General features: G+C 37.8%; 1 protein-coding gene across 1 annotated transcript; it reads left to right on the top strand.

Moving 5' to 3' along the window:
- The first annotated feature begins 376 nt into the window (after window positions 1–376).
- On the top strand, window positions 377–1,690 carry LOC138873554 (uncharacterized). Its single transcript, XM_070152025.1, has 3 exons — window positions 377–467; window positions 528–797; window positions 1,023–1,690. Exons 1-3 carry the CDS (start codon window positions 377–379, stop codon window positions 1,688–1,690), a joined length of 1,029 nt encoding a protein of 342 aa, XP_070008126.1.
- The last annotated feature ends 20,346 nt before the right edge of the window (window positions 1,691–22,036 follow it).

The following is a 22,036-nucleotide window of genomic DNA, read 5'->3' as shown; positions in this document are numbered from 1 at the left end:
TGCATCAGTCTATAAGTTGACCACAAGTCCTCGTGGGAATGATACTTTACTTGTTACTATATTACTTGAAGATCGCATACACTTGCGTGAGTGTTTTGGTCGCAACAAGTTTTTGGCGCCGTTGCCGGGGACATGGAAATTAGCTACTTGACTAAGTTAAGCTTTTATCAGCTATTGGTTTAAGTATTAATTTTCAGTTCACTTTGTTTGTGTCACGCAGGATCTTCTCTTGAATGCGGAGGAGTATAAGCACAAGCAATCTCTTCCCTCTTGATCCTGAAATTAAAAGAACACTTCATAGAGCTAGGAAGGAGTTGGAAGCTAGATACAAAATAGAAGAGAGTTGGACATTTTAGTTCAACCACAGCCAACAGTGATGACAGGTAATGGAGGGCGTCCGGTGCTAGAAGCTGCAAGGCCAAATCTTGCTAATATGACTCAGGCTATTGTGAAGCCTGATATCACTGGTCACTTTGAGCTTAAACAATACATGGTACAACTGATTTAGCCCACTGGGCAATATGTAGGTCTATCTCATGAAGACCCACAGAGGCACATTCAGAATTTTTTGGAAATCGCAGATACTTACAACTATCCAAATGTTTCTAAGGACTATGTCAGGATAACCTTGTTTCCTTTTTCATTGTTGGGGGAAGCTAAAGAATGGTTGCAGAAGGAGCCTGCTAATTCAATCCATACTTGGGATGATTTAACAAAGAAATTTTTAATCAAGTTTTTCCCCACTAAAAAGACAAAGTCTTTGCGGAGCCAAATTCTTGGGTTTCTACAACGGGATGGTGAGACTCTCCACCAAGCTTGGGAAAGATACAAGAAACTACTCCGAGACTGTCCATATCATTGTCAAACTGATGAGGTATTGGGCCATACTTTTGTTGATGGATTAGATGAGACTTCAAAGATGAATCTTGATTCAACTTGTGGAGGTAGTTGCATGGCGAGATCATATAGTGAAATACAACTTCTGCTAAATAACTTCACTGCTAATGATCACAATTAGTAAGGTGAGGGAGAACCAAGGAGAGCAATGAAACAGAAAGCAGCAGGGGTACTAGAACTTGATGATTTTTCAGCCATGAGAGTAGATATAACAAAATTGACAAATCAAATAAATAGAATGACAATGAACCAGACACAACAAATGCAACATGTTCAACAAATGTCGATTTGTTGTGAAATGTGTGGTGACAATCACACAAGTGACATGTGCCCAATGAATCCTGAATCTATTTATTATGTGGGACAACAAAACAGAGGTCCGATGAACCAACAGGCACAATACGGGAACACTTATAAAGCAAATTGGAGAAATCATCCTAATTTCTCTTGGGGTGGAAATCAATCGAATCAAAATCAATATAGACCCCAAGGAAATTTTAATCAACCTCAAAGGCCACCCCAGCAGGTAGAAGAAAGTACAAATGATTTGGTGAAGAAATTGTTGCATGGCAATCAACAACTCAGAACTGATTTCAGAAATCTTGAAAGGCAAATGGGACAGCTAGGTGCAAATCAAAACACTAGACTTGTAGGTGCTCTTCCAAGCGATACAGAGAAAAATCCGCAAGTTAGTGCAATTACACTTAGAACTGGAAGGGAATTAGAAGAAGTTCCAAAGAAGAGAAAAGGCAAGCCTATACCTGAGGGTGAATTGATTCCCAAAGTAACATAGGAAGCAATGAAAGATGATACAGTTTTAGAGCCTGTGAATGTTCCAAGGCCACCACCACCTTTTCCACAAAGATTGTAGAAAAAGAATGATGATCGCATGTTCAACAAATTTCTCTCTATGTTGAGTCTGATTCAATTGAATATTCCATTGGTAGATGCGATTCGTGATATTCCAAAGTATGCCAAGTACATAAAAGATATTGTGGCTAACAAGAGGAGATTGACTGAATTTGAAATAGTTGCACTTACTGAGGAGTGCACTTCAAGGGTCCAAGATATGCTTCCTCAAAAGATTAAGGATCCTGGAAGCTTTACTATCCCTGTGAGAATAGGCAATGTTGATGTAGGCCATGCACTTTGTGACTTGGTAGAGCATAAATTTGATGCCATTGTCCTTGTACAAAAAATTGGGTTTGGGAGCTCTAAAATCCACCACTTTGATGTTGCAACTAGCAGACAGGTCCATAGCTTACTCGGAAGGGGTGATTGAAGATGTGCTGCAGAAAATTGGGAAATTCATTTTCCTGGCTGATTTCATTATCTTAGATTTTGAAGCATATGAAAAAGTTCCTATTATATTGGGAAGACCTCTCTTGGCTACATATGATGTTATAATTAAAGTAAGAGAGGGAAAACTGATCATGAGAGTTGACAACGAGGAAGATGTTTTTAATGTATACAAAGTAATTCAACTTCCTTGCCATTATGAAGAATTGTCTATGATATCTGTCATAGAGATGGATGAGCAACTTATTGCCCCAAGTGTATATTTGAAGGGTTCTTTAGAGAAAGTAATTGTGTTGTTCGAGATTTTGGAGATTAATGATGAGGTTGAAGAGATGAAGCATATTTTGAATGCATCATGTGAATATACGAAAGGTTTACACCCCTTTGAACTTTTGAACAGACCAAATGGTCCTCCTCTGAAGCCATCAATTGAAGAAACTCCAAAATTGGAACTAAAGCCTTTACCTTCTTACCTTCATTATGCTTAATTGGGTAGTTCTAATTTGTTACCTGTTATTATTTCTTCTGACTTATCTGAATTGCAGGAAGAAAAGTTGCTGAGAGTACTACGTGAGCATAAAAGAGCAATTGAGTGGAAAATGTTTAACATAAGAGGTATTAGTCCAGCTTTTTGCATGCATAAAATTCTCATGGAGGAAGGAGACAAGACGATCATAGAACAACAATGCCGCCTAAATCCCAACATGAAAGAGGTAGTAAGAAAAGAAGTGATTAAATGGCTTGATGCAGGTATTGTATTTCCAATCTCTAATAGCAAATGGGTAAGTCCAGTCCATTGTGTTCGAAAGAAAGGAGGAATGACCGTAGTGACAAAAGAAAACAATGATCTGATTCCCATTAGAACTGTTACTGGGTGGAGGATTTGCATAGATTATAGAAAATTGAATAATGCCACCCGAAAAGACCATTTTCCTCTCCCCTTTATTGAACAAATGCTTGAAAGATTAGCTGGGAAAGAATACTACTATTTTTTTGGATGGTTACTCGGAATATAATCATATTGTTATAGCCCTAGAGGACCAAGAGAAGACCACATTTACATGTCCCTATGGGACATATGCATTTAAAAGAATGCCATTTGGTCTTTGCAATGCACCTACGACTTTTCAAAGGTGTATGATGGCTATTTTTACTAATATGGTTGAAAGATTTGTGGAAGTATTTGTGGATGATTTTTCTGTATTTGGATGTTCTTTTGATGAATGTTTAATGAATCTTGACAAGGTACTTGCTAGGTGTGAAGAAACAAATTTGGTACTAAATTGGGAAAAATATCATTTCATGGTAAGAGAAGGCATAGTCCTAGGGCATAAAGTGTCCAAGAATGGATTGCAGGTAGATAAAGCAAAGGTGGAAGCAATTGAAAAATTACCTCAACCGACATCAGTTAGAGGCATTCGTAGTTTCTTGGGCCATGCAAGTTTTTATCGTCGTTTCATTAATGATTTTTCAAAAATTTCATCTCCTTTGTGCAGGCTTCTTGAGGAAGATACATCTTTCAAGTTTGATGATGCTTGTCTGAAAGCATTTGATGAGCTGAAAAGAAGATTAGTTACTGCACCAGTTATCATTGCTCCAGATTGGAAACTTCCATTTGAGTTGATGTGTGATGCAAGTGATATAGCCATTGGAGCTGTTTTGGGGCAGCAGAAGGAGAAAATCTTTTACTCCATTCATTATGCGAGAAGAACCCTTAATCCTTCTCAAATGAATTAACTGTTACTAAAAAAGAGTTGCTCGCAGTAGTATGGGCATTTGATAAGTTCAGGTCCTATATAGTGGGAACCAAAGTCATAGTTTACACAGATCACTTAGCTATCAGGTATTTATTTGCAAAGAAAGATGCCAAGTCAAGGTTAATCTGATGGGTTCTTCTTTTGCAGGAATTTGATTTGGAGATTCGAGATCAAAAAGGGACAGAGAATCAGGTTGCAGATCACTTATCCAGGCTGGAAAATAGAGGCCATGTCACTGAAGGAGAATCAATCAAAGAAACATTTCCTGACGAACATTTGCTAGCCATCACTTCAGATGAAACCCCGTGGTATGCTGATTATGTGAATTTCATTACAAGTGGGGTGACTCCACTATAATTCCCAGCTAATCACAGAAGAAGATTCTTACATGACGTGAGATTCTACATATGGGACGAGCCTTTTCTATACAAGCAATGCGCGGATCAATTGGTAAGAAGGTGTGTCCCTGAGGAGGAGATGAATGCAATATTGCATGATTGTCATTCTTCTCTTTGTGGAGGTCATCATAGTAGAGACAGAATTGCACAAAAGGTTCTGCAATCAGGTTTTTATTGGCCAAAATTGTTTAAAGATGCACATGCTTTTGTTAAAAATTGTGACAGGTGTCAAAGAACAGGTACAATCACGAAGAGGAACGAAATGCCTTTGCAAAATATTTTGGCAGTAGAGCTCTTTGATGTCTGGGGAATTGATTTCATGGAACCATTTCCATATTCTAATGTGCACAGATACATTTTGGTTGCAGTCGATTATGTGTCTAAGTGGGTTGAGGCCATTGCTCTTCCTACTAATGATGCAAAGGTAGTGGTAAGTTTCATAAAGAAGCACATTTTCACACACTTTGGAACTCCAAGGGTCTTGATAAGTGATGGAGGAGCACACTTTTGCAACAAATTGTTAAAAAATGTTCTAGAAAAATATGGGGTAAGACACAAGGTTGCTACTGCATACCACCCTCAAACGAGTGGTCAAGTTGAAGTGTCAAACAGGGAGATAAAACAGATTTTGGAGAAAACACTGAGTACAAATACAAAAGATTGGTCTGGTAAGTTAGAAGATGCATTGTGAGCTTACCGAAATGCATAAAAGACTCCAATAGGTACTTCTTCATACAGGTTGGTTTATGGAAAGACATGTCATTTGCCTGTTGAGCTAGAACACAAAGCTTATTGGGCTATCAAAAAGCTAAATATGGATATGGACTTAGCTAGTGAAAAAAGACTGCTACAACTCAATGAACTTGATGAGTTTCGGTTGCATGCTTATGAAAATGCCAAGGTATATAAAGAAAAGACCAAGAGTTGGCATGGCAAACACATCCAACATTGTGAGTTTGAGCCGGGTCAAGAAGTTCTCTTATTTAATTCAAGTCTAAAGCTTTTTCCTGGAAAGCTTAAATCCTGCTGGGCAGGCCCTTTCGTTGTGGTAAGTGTGATTCCTCATGGAACAGTTGAATTGCGGGACATAAATTCAAGTGGTACATTCTTGGTGAATGGGTAGTGAGTAAAACACTATTGGGGTGGTGATATTAAGCGTCACAAGACCTCGGTAGATTTGGTTGATGCATGATGAAGTGTTGAGTCGTGCCACGACGTTAAATTAGGGGCTTGTTGGGAGGCAACCCAATGACTAACATCACTAACTTTTAATTGTAGTTTAGAAATATCATATTTTAGATGTATAATGTTTTTAGTTACGTGTAAGCATGAATTTAGCATCAAATCAATGTACAATGATAGAGGGGGTAATTTGTGAGCTAAAAAATCGAAAAATAGGCTAACTCTGTGAAAAATTGGCCTACCGCGTCTCATGAGGCGTCGTACCACACACCGCGCCAGCAAAATTGCACAGACGAGGCAGAATACCAAATTTTCGGAGTAGCTGGAAAATTTGGCCTACCGCTCTGCGGGAGGCTCCGCGGTAGGCCATTGTCATATAAAAAAAAATTATTTCCTTAAATCCGAACCCCCTCCCCTTATTTCATTATTTCACTCCCCAAACTCTCTTCTTCTCAAACACTAAACTCAAAAACCCCAACCAAACAAATTCACTCAAACATTCATCCACAAATCCTTCTTCTTCTTGCAAGGTAAGTAGTCTCTTCTCTCCTTTCCTTCAAACTAGTAGTATTCATTTGTTTATTTCCTTCTATTTTCAAGTATATTTATATAAACCCTAGCAAGAATTGTGTTGTTAATTCCTTTTAGTTTCTTTTATTAATATTGTTAAAAATAGTATTAGAAACATAGAATGTATATTCTTTTTGTGGTTAGAGAGGATTTGAAGGTGTGTTTAGGTGAAATGAGTTGAGTTTCTTGTTGAAGATTGTTAAGGGGTGTACTAATCCGAAAATGCATATAAGAAAGTGAAAAATTGTGTATTGAATATTATTGTGAAAATGTGGTGATGTTATAGTTGTGATGAGAGGCATATTAGTGTTGTTGATATAGTGATTATGCCTCTTTTGAAGTTGAAATTTTAAGAATGCAAGAGATGCTCACAATGTGTTTGATAAAATGTCTAAGTGACATGAAATTAATTAATGTCGCAAAATAAGAAACAAACTGCATTGTGAGATGTTATTATTGGTAACAATTATAACATTAAGCTAAACCATGATTTTTCGCTTTCTTTATGTAAAAATGAAATGTAAGATTCATGCTAATGTGCCTATGTAGTATATTTTGTATAATAATTTTGAATTTTGTAAAATATACTAATTTCTTTTTATGTTTATGTTTAATAATAATCTAGCTTAATTTTGTTTAATATTTATGTTTATGCTTAGTATTAATCTAGCTGCAAAATCTAGCTTAGTTTTTGATTTTTATTTTATTTTTAATTGTTGCAATTGTATCTGATATTGGGCAGATCGATAAGCATTATACCATTCTAATTGAAGAACAGGTTAGTCTGAATCCTTGTTACATGTTAAGTGTCAACATGATGATACCATAAGTGTGAGGTATTTACTCCACTTGCTCTTAAAATAATTTTGTGTATCTTTATCTAATATATCATGTTGTGTAGGTATAATGTCTAGGCGCCCAAGCAAAAGATCAAATGCTGGCCTATCTGAGGCTGCATCTACTAGCCGACGTGGAGGTTGAAGGGCACCACCTCCGGCACCAGTGGAGGAGGAAGAGGAAAACTTTGACCCTGATGCAGATGAGGAGCCAGAATGCAAATATGGCATCAGGGCTATTCCAACCCATACAATACAATGGTTCCAATCCTTTGTCCCTGCTGTGCCACCAACCCCAGAAGTTGCCATAGATGAAGCAAAGCTTTCCCGTAAGTATAATTCCATATATACTAACATTCGAGCTTTGGGTTTTGAAAGGTTGTTTCGCCAAAGTGATAGTGTGAACATCAACTTGGTAAAAGAATTTTATGCCAATTGGCCACCAGGAGGTGATTTAGATGCAAGCTATCAAGTCAAAGTCAGAAACAAAGTAATCCCATTTTCTTCAAAGGTCATAAATCAAATAATGGGTTTCACTGAACATTCTCATAAGCTGTTTCAGAGGTTCCTTCGTAGACCAGATTACCCTGATATTCGCAGGCAGTTATGTGGTACAGATTCCTTTGCCTTGTGGACTAGAGATTCAAATGAGTTCCACAAGGAGATGAAAAAAAGGATCATTCCAGCGTCCTGCACGAGTTGTTTTGAAGATAATAAATGCCAAAATCATGCCAACACAAAGTGATACAGACGTATCAAAACTAAAAGTTTGCTTGATTTATGCATTTTTAACAAGAATGCAGGTTGATCTGGGGAAAATTATGCTGGAACATATGTCAAAGGTGAGACCTTTTGGGGGACGCTACCTACACTATTCGAGTATGATCACGCGGTTATTACGGACGCACTTCATTGGAGAAGAATATCACTATGATCGACGGATAGAAGTAACATATCCTATCAGGGCACTTGATGTCACGACTGTGATAGATCCGCCTGCAGCTGCACTTAATGCCGATCAAAGGTTTGTCCGAGTGGAAGAGACTTTGCAGATATTATTTGCTGACATGCGCCTTCACGCATCTAGAGGGGAAGTGAACTTGGAAGAGTTGCAACAAAATCACCCTCTATCTCCTTTCACTCAACAGTGGCTAGGACTGGCTCAGCAAGGATAAATCCCACCGGATGAAGATGTAAACTCTATTCCCTCAAATGACGAGGAATATTTGCGCACCTTTGAGGATGAAGATGCTTAGGACAATGGCCTCACAAAGTCTCTTTTCTGATCTATTTTAGATCTTTTCGCATTAGGGACAATGCAAATTTTTTTAAGTGTGGGGTGGTTGGCCCCTATTGTAATGTACTTACTTTTATATTTTTCGTATTTTGTTTGATTGAGTTTAGTTATTTTGTTTGATTTTGTTTAGTTTGTTAAAATTGCTTTTAGTTTGTTTTGTTAGATTATAGTGTTGATAGATAGTAAGTAATCCTAATTTCGGTATAGATCCCTGCTGGATTTTCTTGTTGAAAAATAAAGTCGAAATTCGAAAAAACAAATATCCATCAGAAAAATTCGAAATTTTTGAGTATGCAGTTTTTGTTTTGTTTTATTTTCAGTTTAGTGTATGCTAGTTTTGGTTTAAATTAAAAATTTCCCCTTGGTTTTTCTTTACACCACAGTTCTTTTCCAAGGGTATATTTGAACCAGGTATAGTGTAATTTTTTATTTCATTTGAATAAAAAGTTCCTAACTTACAGAGTAATCTCATCAAATGCACATGCTTTAAAAGTTATATGTACCTTATTTGTGATGTTCAAATCCCAGTTCTTGATTCTAAAGTAAGTGCCTTAAATTGTGTATTTATAACTATGCTTAATTGCTTTGACTAGAGAGTTGAGAAAGATCCAAGCTTGATGAATTGTGTACCAATGTGTGAGTGAGGTTGTTGAAATATTCTGTGTATAATAGTTGATATCTAGAACTTTCCCCAAGTGTTTGCAAAGCGAAATAGTAGCATTATTCAGTTTAGGAGATGATATAGGCATTTCTTTGATGAACCGGTTTTATAATTGTTCCCACCTAGTTGTATATATCTTAGTCAAACCTTTTGAGCCGTTAATCCTATTTCTTTGGCATCCGCATTATAAACCTTACCAATTTATGTAAATACTTCAGTTATTTGAACCTCTATCTCTCATGAGCACTTAGTGTTATTTTAATGTTGTTAAAGTTGAGAAGAGATTTGTTTGTTTATTTTAAAAAATACACACGCACACACACACACAAACACACACACACACACACACACACACACACACACACACACACACACACACACACATATATATATAGGGGATGGATTTTCATTAATAACATTCCCTAGCTTATGGTGCTTAAAGAGAATGGGATTTGTTGTTATTATGTAAAACCTCAAAAAAAAAAAAGGTTGGAAATGGTTTAACATAAGAGTAATGCTGAAATTATGAAATGAAATGGTGTATGTATGAAGTGCTCAAAGAGATGTAGCTACTACATTCTATATTTATCACACCCTTCCTCAGCCTGCATTACAACCAATTAAAGTCCTCTTTGATCTTTGATTGTATAAGCTCAATTAGTAGAGTATTACACTAGGGGCAAGCATATGGTATGTCATCTGTTGCACATGAATTTCAATTATGAGAGTGGGTTAATTCTTCCTATTTTGAGTTCATGAATATTTGTGAATACTATGTTGAGAGGAACTAGTCTATATTAGTTGTGGGAGAGCACATGATTTGTGAAAGCAAAGAAACATTTTGACCTTAGTGTTAGAGTAAGTGAGCAAGTTATGAAAATGCGTGGCACTTGTGAGTCATGTCTTGAGATTGAACTATTATGAATTGGTATTTAAGTGTCGGCATGTGTTGTTGGAAAAATTGCTTGATAAAAAGGTCGTCCTTATGTGAAATGTATGTTAATTGCTCGAGGACGAGCAATGGTCTAAGTGTGGGTGTTGATCATAGGCTAAAAACTCACATTTTAGCCGTTGTAACAACACTTTAATTATTGCATTTTACAAAGGTTTGAGCTTAAATGATAATGAATTGTACTAAATTCATGCTTTATGCCTTGCAGGAAGCTAATCCGACTTAAGAATTAACTTTGGGATGAATTTGATTAATTTGGGGCTTTGAAGTCTGAGTAAAAGCTAAATAAATCAAGTCGGGATCGTGTTCGGGGGTCGCAAAGCAAGCCCGGATAGAAAAACAAGAGAAAAAATGAAGCAGCGCAGAAAAATACACTGCCGCGTGGGGCGCCGCAGCAGTGCAAAAATCTACGTTGTATTGTTTTGCTCCGTTAAAATGGATTCTGCCTCTGTCCAATCCATATACGCGGCGCACGGGGCGTCACGCGGGGCGCCGCGGATGTGTAAAAATCGCAGACTACTCTATTTCGGTCTAAAAAGGGCATAATTGTCAAAACCCCCTTCACACACGATTAAAAAAGGGGAAAGCATCCATTATTGACGGACCAGACTGTTTTTGAGAGAGAAAAAGAAGAGGAGATCAATCTTGGAGGATCAAAATCAAGAGAGACAACACTTTGGAGCAAGGATCGAAAGAGTTTTTCTAAACCTTCTTCTAGTATCTATTTATTTTATGTTTAAAACTTATATTGTTGATGTTTGTATAAATATGAGTGGCTAAAAACCCAAATATTCTGGAGCTATGGGTGTTAGATGATTATGTTGTTTGAAGCTTAAATTGATGATCTTGAAATTATCGTTAAGGGTTGTTTATTTGATTCTGCTGTTAAATATTTTACTGCGTAGCTAACAGTGAAATACTATTTACGAATCTTGAGTTAAACTTGAAAAAGGAAATTCTTGATTGCATATAGAATCAAATAGAGCAAGATCTGGATTCTTGGCATCGGGTGAAGGATTCGCGATTAAGATAGAACTATACTTACTTGCCTTGTTTGGTTGAGAAATAGGATTTGTAAATGCATTTGAGTTAATATTAATCCCATAGAAATATAGGTATTAATTTAACTTGAATATGCGCATAAGAAATCGACAAATTCTTATGGGTATTATTAACCCTATAATCAATCACCCAGATAATTCAATAAATTACTTTTAAGCTAAAAACATAGCATGATATCTAGCAAGCCCAAAGCCCCGGGATATCTCTTTTATTAATTGTTAAAAGAAAAATTCATAAGTGGCGTAGTAACTTTGCGTTGTATTATTATTTGTCTACTAGTTAAATTGTAAATTGGTTATTTATGTATTTTGTGATGAATTAGCTTGAATCAATATTTGTTTGAGTTTGCATCAGTCTATACGTTGATCACAAGTCCTCGTGGGAACGATACTTTACTTATTACTATATTACTTGAAGATCGCGTAGACTTGCGTAAGTGTTTTGGTCGCAACAGATCACAAAAGCAATCCGGAGTTGTTAGCAATTGGGAACCAATTCCTTGCAATTGCGAGGTTACCCCATCCCAGGCCCTACTCGCAATTTCTGCCCAAGAGCACTAGAGCTGGATGAACACCACCCACCTTCAAACCATTTAAACTTATCCGAAACACGTTCGAAACTCACCTGAACCCCTCAGGCTCCAAACCAAACACAAACACAAGTGTAATAATATCATACAAACCCGCTCACGATCAAAACACCAAAATAACACCTAGAACTACGAATCAACCATTAAAATGCATGTAATTTTCAAAGAAGCTCAAGAACTTCCAAATTCACAACCAAGAGTTCTAACCCTATAAAATAACCTCCATTTTGCATAAAATTCTGCAAACAAGTTGTAAATAGTAAAATAAACTTATACCTAGTTTCGAAACTGAATTTCAAACTTGGTAGAAACAAAGTGAACCTACGACAAACCTAGGAAATCTTTAAACCTTCAAATTACTAGTTTTCAAAAAAGCACGTCAAATTAAGTTAGGGACATCCGATCTCAATTTCAGGCATACGACCATGTCCAAAATCATGATACGGACCCTCTGAGACCATCAATATAACAATTTGGGGTCGTTCACATAAAATATTGACCATAGTCAACTCAAGTTAATTTTAATGCTAAAATTAATTTTTCTTCAATTTTTTTTACATAAAATCTTTTTTGAAAAAGGTACAGACTACACGCAAATAAAAAATACTAAACGAAGCTAATCAAGGTCTCAAAAAATTGAAATAAGGGCTAAAACTCAAATTGACCTATCGGGACATCATATTCTCCACCTGTAAAAAAATGTTCATCCTCGAACGGACATAAAATACTACTTGGAATGGTTAAACAATGGGGGTATCTACTCCGCATATCGGGCTCGGACTCCCAATGCAACTTCTTCGATCAACTGACCTCTCTATTGCACTCTAACTGAATGATAACTCTTAGACCTCAACTTTCGAACATGTCGTGATAGAATGGCCACCGGCTCTGCCTCATAAGTCAAATCCTTATCCAAATGGACTGAGCTGGAATATAATACATGAGACGTATTACCATGATATTTCATGGGACAAGTTTCTACCGCTCGTGGAGTTTGCTTAAAACAACAGTTATCACTCGAGTATTCAAATGTATCCGTATGAGGCTTTATATGGGAGATGGTGTAGAACACTAGTAGGTTGGTTTTAGTTGGGCGATGCTAGGCTCTTGGGTGCAAACTTAGTACATGATGCTTTGGTCAAGGTGAAAGTGATTTAGTAGCGACTTTGTGCAGTGCAGTCAAGGCAAAAGAGTTATGCTGACAGAAAGTTTCGTGATGTGTCTTATATGGTTGGAGAGAAGGTTCTACTAAAGGTTGAACCCATGAAGGGTGTTATGATATTTAGAAAGAAGGTCAAGCTGAGCCCTCGGTTCATTGGGCCTTTTGAGGTGCTTTAGAGGATTGGGGAGATGTATTATGAGATTGCCTTGCCACCTAGCTTGTCGGGTGTGCATCTAGTATTTCATGTTTCTATGCTCTGGAAGTATATGGGCGATCTGTCTCATGTCTTGGATTTCAGCACGGTTCAGTTAGATGAGCCATTTTCTATTTTGGAGCGGTAGGTCCGAAAGTTGAGATAAAAGGATATAGCTTCAGTGAAAGTGTAGTGGAAAGGTCAGCTCGTAGAGGAGGCTACTTGGGAGACCAAGCAGGAGATGTGGAGTAGATATGCACAGCTATTTGAGGTTTTAGGTATGTTTCTAGACCCATTCGAGGACAAACGTTTGTTTGAGAGGGGGAGGATATAACGACGTCGTTTTGAGAGTTATAGCCCCATTTCCCCATTTTTTCTTCTTTTTGTGTTCCCCAGCTACATTATGATATGTTGGGTCAGTTGGTTCGGGTCTGGATGGTTTCAGAGAGGGTTTGAGACACTTAGTCTCTTTTGTGAAGGCTTAAGTTGAAAAAGTTTACCGGACATTAACTTATATGTAAACGACCTCAGATTTGAATTTTGATGGTTCCATTAGCTCCTATAGGTGATTTTGGACTTAGGAGCGCGTCCGGAATGGGAGTTTGAGCTCCGTGGTAGAATTAGGCATGAATTGGCGAAAGTTGGAATTTTGGCAATTTTGGTCGGTAGTGGAAATTTTGATATCGTGGTCGGAATGGACTTCCAGAAGTTGGAGTAGGGTTTGTTGTGTCATTTATGACTTTTGTGCAAAATTTGGCGTCATTCGGACGTGATTTGATAGGTTTCGGCATCGTTTGTGAAATTTGGATGTTTAGAAGTTCTTAGGCTTGAATCTGAGCGTAATTCGGTGTTTGATGTTGTTTTGGGTGTTCTGAAGGTTTGACTAAGTTCGTATGTTGATATATGACTTGTTGGTATATTTGGTAGAGGTCCCAAGGGAATCAGGTTGATTTCGGGTGATTGACTAAACATGTTTGGAATTGAGAATGCTGAAGTTGAACTCAACTGCCATAACCGCACCTACGGAGTGGGAACCACAGGATGCTTCCTCAACAACTATCTTTAGAATGTCTTATATCTCTCTTCAACGCTTTAAAACGAGCTAGAAGGCTTCTCTTAAAGAAGAAAATAGGAGTTATAGTAGTTTCAGCTGTTCGATTCGAATGCGTGTGATTTAGTGGCAGTGGGTGGAAAGGTGGCTTTGTTGCTATTCCATTAGGAACCGCGGATTTCTTGGTAGATCACATTCACGCATTTATGATTCATGTGATGGTACTCGCAATTGACTCCAAAATTATTGTTGATTGCTTCAATGAAAATAAAGAAGCCCTTAAAATGTGCGAGCTCGTAGAAGCGGAGAAGGAGCCAAAGATGCGGTCAAGGCTGAGGTAGGCAGGAGCTGCAGTTGCGATGGACGGATCGCATCGCAAGCCCGCATGTACGAGACCTGGGGCGCAGATGCGGAAGAGGGGAATATGGCCAGTACCGCAGAAGTATGCAAGGCCCGTAGGTGCGCACCCGCAGGTGCGATATTTGGACCGTAGAAGCGTATTTTGAGGGAGTAAGTGGGATCTGCACCGTCGATGGATCTTCCGTAGGTGCGGCATCGAAGATGCGACAGTTGGACCGCAGATGCGGTATCTCTAAGCAGAAAGTATAAATTGCACACTTCGCGAATTTTGATCCATTCTTCACCATTTTCAGTCAGTTTGAAAGCTTTTGGGAGAGATTTTGAAGAGGGATTCAAGGGATTATTAGTGAGGCAAGTTTCTTGAGCCCTAATACTCATATATATGGTGATTTACCGTTGTGTAATCATGTAATTAGTGAAGATTATGGGTGAAAATAAGGGGCAGGGCTTGGGATTTTGGGGAGTTTGATTTGAGGATTTGAGGGGCCAAATGGAGTCGGATTTTGATGAATTTCGTATGTATGGACTCATGAGTGAATGGGTTTCTATTTTTGTGATTTTTGACAGATTCAGAGATGTGAGCCCGAGGTGCCGGGTTTGGGTGAATTTCTGGATTTGTATCCAATTAAGTAAATTTTTGTGTAAAATTGGTTCCTTGGCCTATATTGATTGCATTGTATTGTTTTTGGCTAGATTCAAGACGTTTGGAGGCCGATTCGAGAGGCAAGGGCATCACATAGTAGGATTCTGGCTTTGTTTGAGGTAAGTAATGCTTCCAAACATGGTTATGAGGGTTCGAAACCCTAAACTATGTGTTATATGATTAGTATTGAGGTGACACATATGCCAAGTGACGGTCGTGCGGGCGTGCACCATGAGAATCGGGACCTAGTTCATTCCATGGTACCGTTTAGTGACTCTTTCTTGCTGATATCCTTGTTTCCATCATGTGATTAAGTAAATGAGCTGTAAATCATGCTAGATATCATGTTAGGGCTTTACACCGATACTGTTGGGACCTGAGTGGTTGTTTCTTGCTGTCATCTCTCTAGTTTCATTGATATTCTGTACTCAGTCTTATTCATACATTTCATATCATGTCTCAATATCAGTTATTATTTATTGGCACATCATGTCATTGTTTCGGGCTAGTTTACAGAGCATTGTGAGCCCGTGTGTGTGAGACTGGAGAGTGATGACTTAGTGAGGCCGAGAGCCAAATTAAGAGTGATAGTTATGGGATCGGACTGTACGCCGCAGTGGTTATGTTGATGATTATGATAGCGCTTGGGCTGTAGGATCCCCTCCAGAGTCTGTAACACACCCCCATGAGCATAGTTGATATTATTGATGGATGGTGTCACGACCCAAACCGATGGGCCGAGACGGGTACCCGATACCTTACTCAACTGAGTACCAACGTAACGTATCTTTGTTAATACATCATCATATACACATGCATACGGGCCTAATAGGCCAACATGATCCTTTATAAACTCAAAACATAGGCCGACAACGCCGTACAATCTTTTATGTACACGACATATGTCTACAAGCCTCTAAGAATACATAAATGTCATAAGGGTCAGCACAGAGTCCCGCCATACCAAACAATACACGTCTAAATCATACTAACCAAACGAGCAACTCCGAAGCAAATGGAGCGCACCAACATCTTTCGCTGAGCTGATAACCTACTTGGAGTGCTCTCGACCTGTCTATCGGGACCTTCGGGCATGAAACGCAACGTCCCCATGCAAAAGGGACGTCAGTACGAATAATGTACTGAGTATGTAAGGCACATAAATAAATACATGAGAGATATGGAAGACATATAGAGTACATGACTCAACCTGTAAGTCTGAATAACTTTGTAAATCATAAATTACTTTTAACGTCATGCATATGCGTATGAATGTCATGTCGTGCATAGGTACATATTTCATAATATCATCAGCCTCTGAGGGCCTCCCATCATATCATATCGGCCACTGTGGGCAAAATCATCATCGTATACCAGCTGATCAGATGGTGGTGCGTATATAACGCCATAACCTTTCCTATATCCCATATACATATATACTTACATATATATGCGTATATAACGCCGTTTGAATCATATTTCGGCCACTGTGGGCAACATCATCATCATATACAGCTGATTAGGTGGTGGTGCGTATATAACGCCATAACCTTTTCCCATTCCATATACATATATTTACATATATACGCGTATATAACGCCATCTGGTCATGGGTCAATGCATATGAATGCAATGCATGAAAAGTACGTCAACAAAATCATTCGGAAGGTCATAAGACCACTTTGCCTCTTGAGCAATATCATAAAGTAACATCTTTTCAACTTTCCTATTTTTCTGAGGCCCATGAACAGATGATAAAATATTATGACACATGAGAATTAAAGAACATAGAAATTTCTATTACTTCTATGAGTAGGGTCACTTATGGAATTTGTGCATTTGCATGTTTCGTTCATATCATATGGATCATGCCAAAAGAAAGAAGGGATAGCCTTAACATACCTGTGCCGATTCTCTTACAATCCCCCTAACACCCGTCTTTTGTGATAAAATACGTAACGGCGGATCGAAGTTGGAAGAAATTTGTATGATATTCTTGACCACTCAAACCCGGTGCGATGAGGCACATTGTGATCCTAGGTTTGCTGCTTGAGAAATGATTCTGGTATTTGCTAGGAAATCACGTTGCACAACTTTCAGAAAGATGTGCTGATCCACTATGTTACGTTCATTTCTTTCTTCAACAAAAGATGAGAAATCCAACTAACAGAAACACCATAACAACTACAATTCCCAGAATAATACCTCTCAATAATGCTATTTCTTTTCCTTTTTATATCCACTCAATTTCCTATTATAATTTGGCCACCTAACCTTCCTAAATATGCCACCTCACCAGAAGAATCAAGAGTCATCAAAGTGAAGTTGGAGGGCTGCTACGTTCCACACTTAAAGTTATCCAAATTTTATCCACCAATTATTAATTAACTAGGTAATGTCCTGTTACCCGGTAATTAATCAATTACCCGCAAAATTGAGAATTATTCCCATTTACATAAAATATTACTCACTTTTCACATTCCTTATACACCTTACTATTATGGTCATGTGGTACCTCGTATGACACTAGTCCATAAATACCGAGTATTTTAGCTCGGGCCGTATTTTATTCCAACATGCCAAACTTGGACAAAAATTCGTTTTCTTTGACTTGCTTCCCCTCTCACCTTCACGAATTTACTTATCACTTGTTTGAAATAGCATAATACTTAAAATCTCAAAATAATCCCATCCCCGAACTTACGTTGATTAACTTACGACCAAACTTTAACATACGAAAATGCAGGATGTAACATCATTCCCCCCTTTGGAACATTCATCCTCGAATGTTGACTGGTGCTCTTATCATTTTCATAGCTTATATCTTCCGAACACTTTAGAACTTCCCTTGCTATCTAGGCAATTATCCTGTGAATGAGTCCAAAGTCCATGGCATTCCCCCCTTAGGCCTCCTTCTCACACCACAACTTGTAGTCGGAATCCTTCTAATCTCGTAACTGTTGCTACCTTTCATCATGCATCCTATACAATTTTGACCTTGTAAGTGTTCCCAATATCTAGGCTTCATATGTAGAGCTTGATAAGATATCCCTTTGGGCATATATGAGTATACTGAAGTTCTTTGCTCGGTACCTTTTTTGAATTCACGAATATTGCTATATCTCATCGCATAGGTACGTTTAGCCATTCGTATGAATTTACTACCATAACTCTTACTTTAATTTATCATTGCCGAGGTCTGCTACCAAATCCCAGTTTACTCTCGTTTCTTATTCCATATATTTAGATTTAAGTCCTTTAATGTTTCCTCACTACTACTCATCTTTAGAATGACGGCCCTATCTCATCTCATACTATGTGACTTTTGTCCATGCATTGTTGATTCACCTTAATATTGATCTACAATATACCACTAATAACTTAAAACTTCTTACATAATACTTTACCCCAAGGGCTTACGTTACATACGGGAATATTCAAAGTAATCTTCCTGATCCACTTAACGGTGATACTGTGCTTTAATAACCGTATTCTATATCCTTCCAAGGTGATTCTCTTACGTAAGTATTTTAATCCTGTGCAATTCATAAATCCCTTTTTTTCAAATTATTACTCAATCGAAGGCCCAAACGTCATCCTTTATCTATCACAATTACACCCTTATTCTGCTATTAGTGCAGCATTCCATCTCTTCTAAATGCTACTTATGGAGAGTAACTCTTTTGAGTCCATTCAGTCTATACTGAGCTTACTTATAACATAGATGAGCCATTAGCTCCCTAATTTTCATAGGCCTAATTCTGAGGACTAATCCATTATCGTCACCTTCTCACTCGCCTTTTCTTGTTCTTACATCATGTTTCCTTAAAACTTTGTCGCTCTGCCATACTTTAGCTTGCGACCTATACATGTCCATTTATACTATTCATAGCTTTCCTTCATCTTCCTTGCACTATAGATTTCCTTATGTTATTATGGAACGTCAAGCGAGACATCATATCGTCTCAAATTTTTCTCTATTCTCTTAACTAGATCTCTCAGTACTTACAAACCACAGGTTGGAAGACATGTCGCCGACGATGCCGCTATCATTCTCGGTTATTGGATACCCGTGCTTGTATCCTTCTATCTGAAGTAAGGACTATTCACTATCTTCTGCCTTTATATATCTCGTACGTTGTTCACTTTTACCTTACTTACCTTAAAATCTCGCATAGTATTTTTTATCTCTCTCATGCCCTCCCTTCCACCTAGGTATTATTCACGTCCATAACTTGAAGCTCTATTATAATACTTGCTCCCCTGGTATATACACAATCCTGTGGGAGTTCCATACTTGACTTCTTATGAGATGGGTATCCTTCTAACTGGCTTTATCGTAGAGCCGTTATAGAGAATAGTTGTTGTGCTATCTCTCTTGCACCTCTAATATTAAGAGTGATTCTACTATGTTCTCAATCATGATTCCTATAACTTCTGGGTCCAATAATCAGATTCCTGATTTACTTTGTTGATGTAACTCTTTAGTTTCCTTCTTCTTCTGATCGGCCTTTATGCCGGCTTAAGTTATCTTCCAATATTTGACTCATGGTATTATTTATTACTTTATCCCTCTATGGACACTATGGAATATCCATGATACAATCTTCTAACAATTCATTCCTTTGTCTATGACCTGAGCTCAATTCTTTCTTTCAACTTATATCAGAATCTTTTACGGCTGTATGATTGTCAACATATATGCTACATGTATAAAAATCCAAACTCTTAAGTGTGTTCATAACGTCACCAACTCGGGATCATTGATCAAATAATTCCTTTCGTTCCTTCTTAGCTTTCTTTTAACGTAAGATATTACCTTTCCTGATCTTTCCTCCCCCTTGTTGCGTGCATACTTAGCTTATCTTAGTTCCTATGCATGACAGAGTTTTTGTACAACTCATATGATCTTTGAATATTTCTTTTGATTTTTACTTCCCGATCACTAATCACGGTAGATTCCTCTTTCTTATGGAGGATGTACAATGTTGTTGTGAAACTATTGTTACATGACCATTTCCTCTTTAGGTCACTCTGCTTAGGTTGAAGCCTTCTTCCTCATTTCCTCAGCAAGTCCTTCACTATAGTACTTAGGGAGGATCCTCTTACTCTTGTAAAGATGCGAGCTTATTATATCGTATTCCCGATAGATTTTTTTTAATGTTCGTGCTCACTTGTAATTATCCTTAGTTACTTACCACCATACTCATCTGCTCATATAGTTGCTTCTGAACTGAAGTTTTTGACTGTCTTTCCCGTGGAACTATCTTTTATTTCTGTAAAACTCATACGGTACCTTTAACTACCCCAACTCCTATTTGAATATTTCTCAAGTATTACAATGTCATAACTGCGGGGCTAAATTCACCATATTGTGTTTTACTATCTTTCTCTTGCACGACCTGCTGTCTTGTCTATATCCTCTTAACTAGCCATAACTAGGCTTTTCCTGAATCAATTACTAACTACTCGTTGGCCCATTCACATATCAATATTCCTCGTAATCTTTCTTGGGTTATTTTCTTTTTCTTAACTTACGTCTTGCACTGGCTCCTTATTTATTAATAACAACTCCGGAAGGAACCTTTACTTCCTCTCATTGACATCGTGTTTGCATAATGTTCTGGAATCGTAGCATATCTGTTGCATTTGGACAAGTGCAATCTCATCCCTTTCTTATTTTTATTGCATTCTTCCTTTACCATTTCGTAGTTACTAGAACTACTTAATTCTGACTTAACACCACATCACTCTATATTCCTCCCTTTAGGGAAGTACTAAGAGTTCAAGCCACAAGGATCTACCTATAGATGTGTTCCCTCTTCATCATTGGTGTCTTTTCACATCATCGATGACCCTTACTCGCCTTACGAAAATCCTTTTGTACCAAGGATAACAAAGTTACTCACTCGCGATGGTGAAATTTAGTATAGCTGGCACATACCGTCCCTTAAGCTGAACTTTGCTCACATTGCTTGTTATAGGGAAGCGTCTTCCTGAATAGCCATTCTCTGAGTTTCTCATGAATCTTCCTCTGTGGTCCATTCTACTCGCCGGAAAGCAATATGAAGTTCTCGTGATGCCGACCACTATCAAATTACTCAGTCCCTAATTCATGTTTAGTTCATCTAATCCCACCAGTCCATGCTGACTTCAATTACTCTGGGGTCTAACTTTTTCTTCTGAATCACATTAGCGTCGCGAACTTGTTTCTTGAAGTGAGGATATGACTTTATGGCCAATACACTTTTGTTGTCCTAAGGCATGTCACTTCTCGTTTCTTCCTTCACTTGACTTTAGATTTTGTAACATTGTCATCTTTTGATATACCGTTGTCATACAAGTGTCACATCTTACTCATAATTCTTTATTAACTGTTTTCTTATTTCTCGCTAACATTTATGCTTATCACTTTATTATAAAAACTTGAACAAGAGATTCTTTTGCTCTTAGCTTCCCTTTGCTATATCCAATGGCTCTTCAAGTTGCTTAATGTTGTCTCTTTACTAGAGACATGAGCCACACTAAGGTAATATTTATTCCTTTAAGGCTTATAGCGCATGTCTTTGTGGTACTCATAACTGGCTGCACTATTTCAGAGGGCATCATCCGGTGTCTCATAAAGAGATCAATTAGCATATTTGCAATATCCTTCGGAAATGTCATCTGACGCAAACAATTCATCCATCATATCTTCTTATACTACTTATGTCAATCCCCATAGGGCACATCTGGAATGGGTGAAACCAATTGTATATACCTCTATTACTATTGAATATAACTCAAAAAGCTTATGTTCCTCTGCCTCAATTATTAATTTTGTTAACCTTTATTAACTAGGCGCCTCGTACCCTTCTTCATCTTGCTTCTTTTGCTTGTTGGAACTTGTATTTATCTTCTTAATCTCTCATTGTCTTTCACCATAAATATGGATAGGCATTCTTACCATAAGGATTCTTATCAGGAAGCTTACACCTTTCAGTACACCCATGATCTGCTAAAGACCTCACATTTACTTATCGTAGGAATCATAAAAAAATCCAATTCCTCTGACTTAGCTTTTCCACAACAATCTCTCTTTCCAACCTTCTTTTCGGATATAGGCATCGTCTTATTACGAATAAAAT

The sequence above is a fragment of the Nicotiana sylvestris genome, chromosome 7 (assembly GCF_000393655.2).
Source record: "Nicotiana sylvestris chromosome 7, ASM39365v2, whole genome shotgun sequence".
NCBI lineage: Eukaryota > Viridiplantae > Streptophyta > Magnoliopsida > Solanales > Solanaceae > Nicotiana > Nicotiana sylvestris.
The sequence above is the reverse complement of the archived record's forward strand: the minus strand, read 5'-3'. Positions and strand labels throughout refer to the sequence as shown.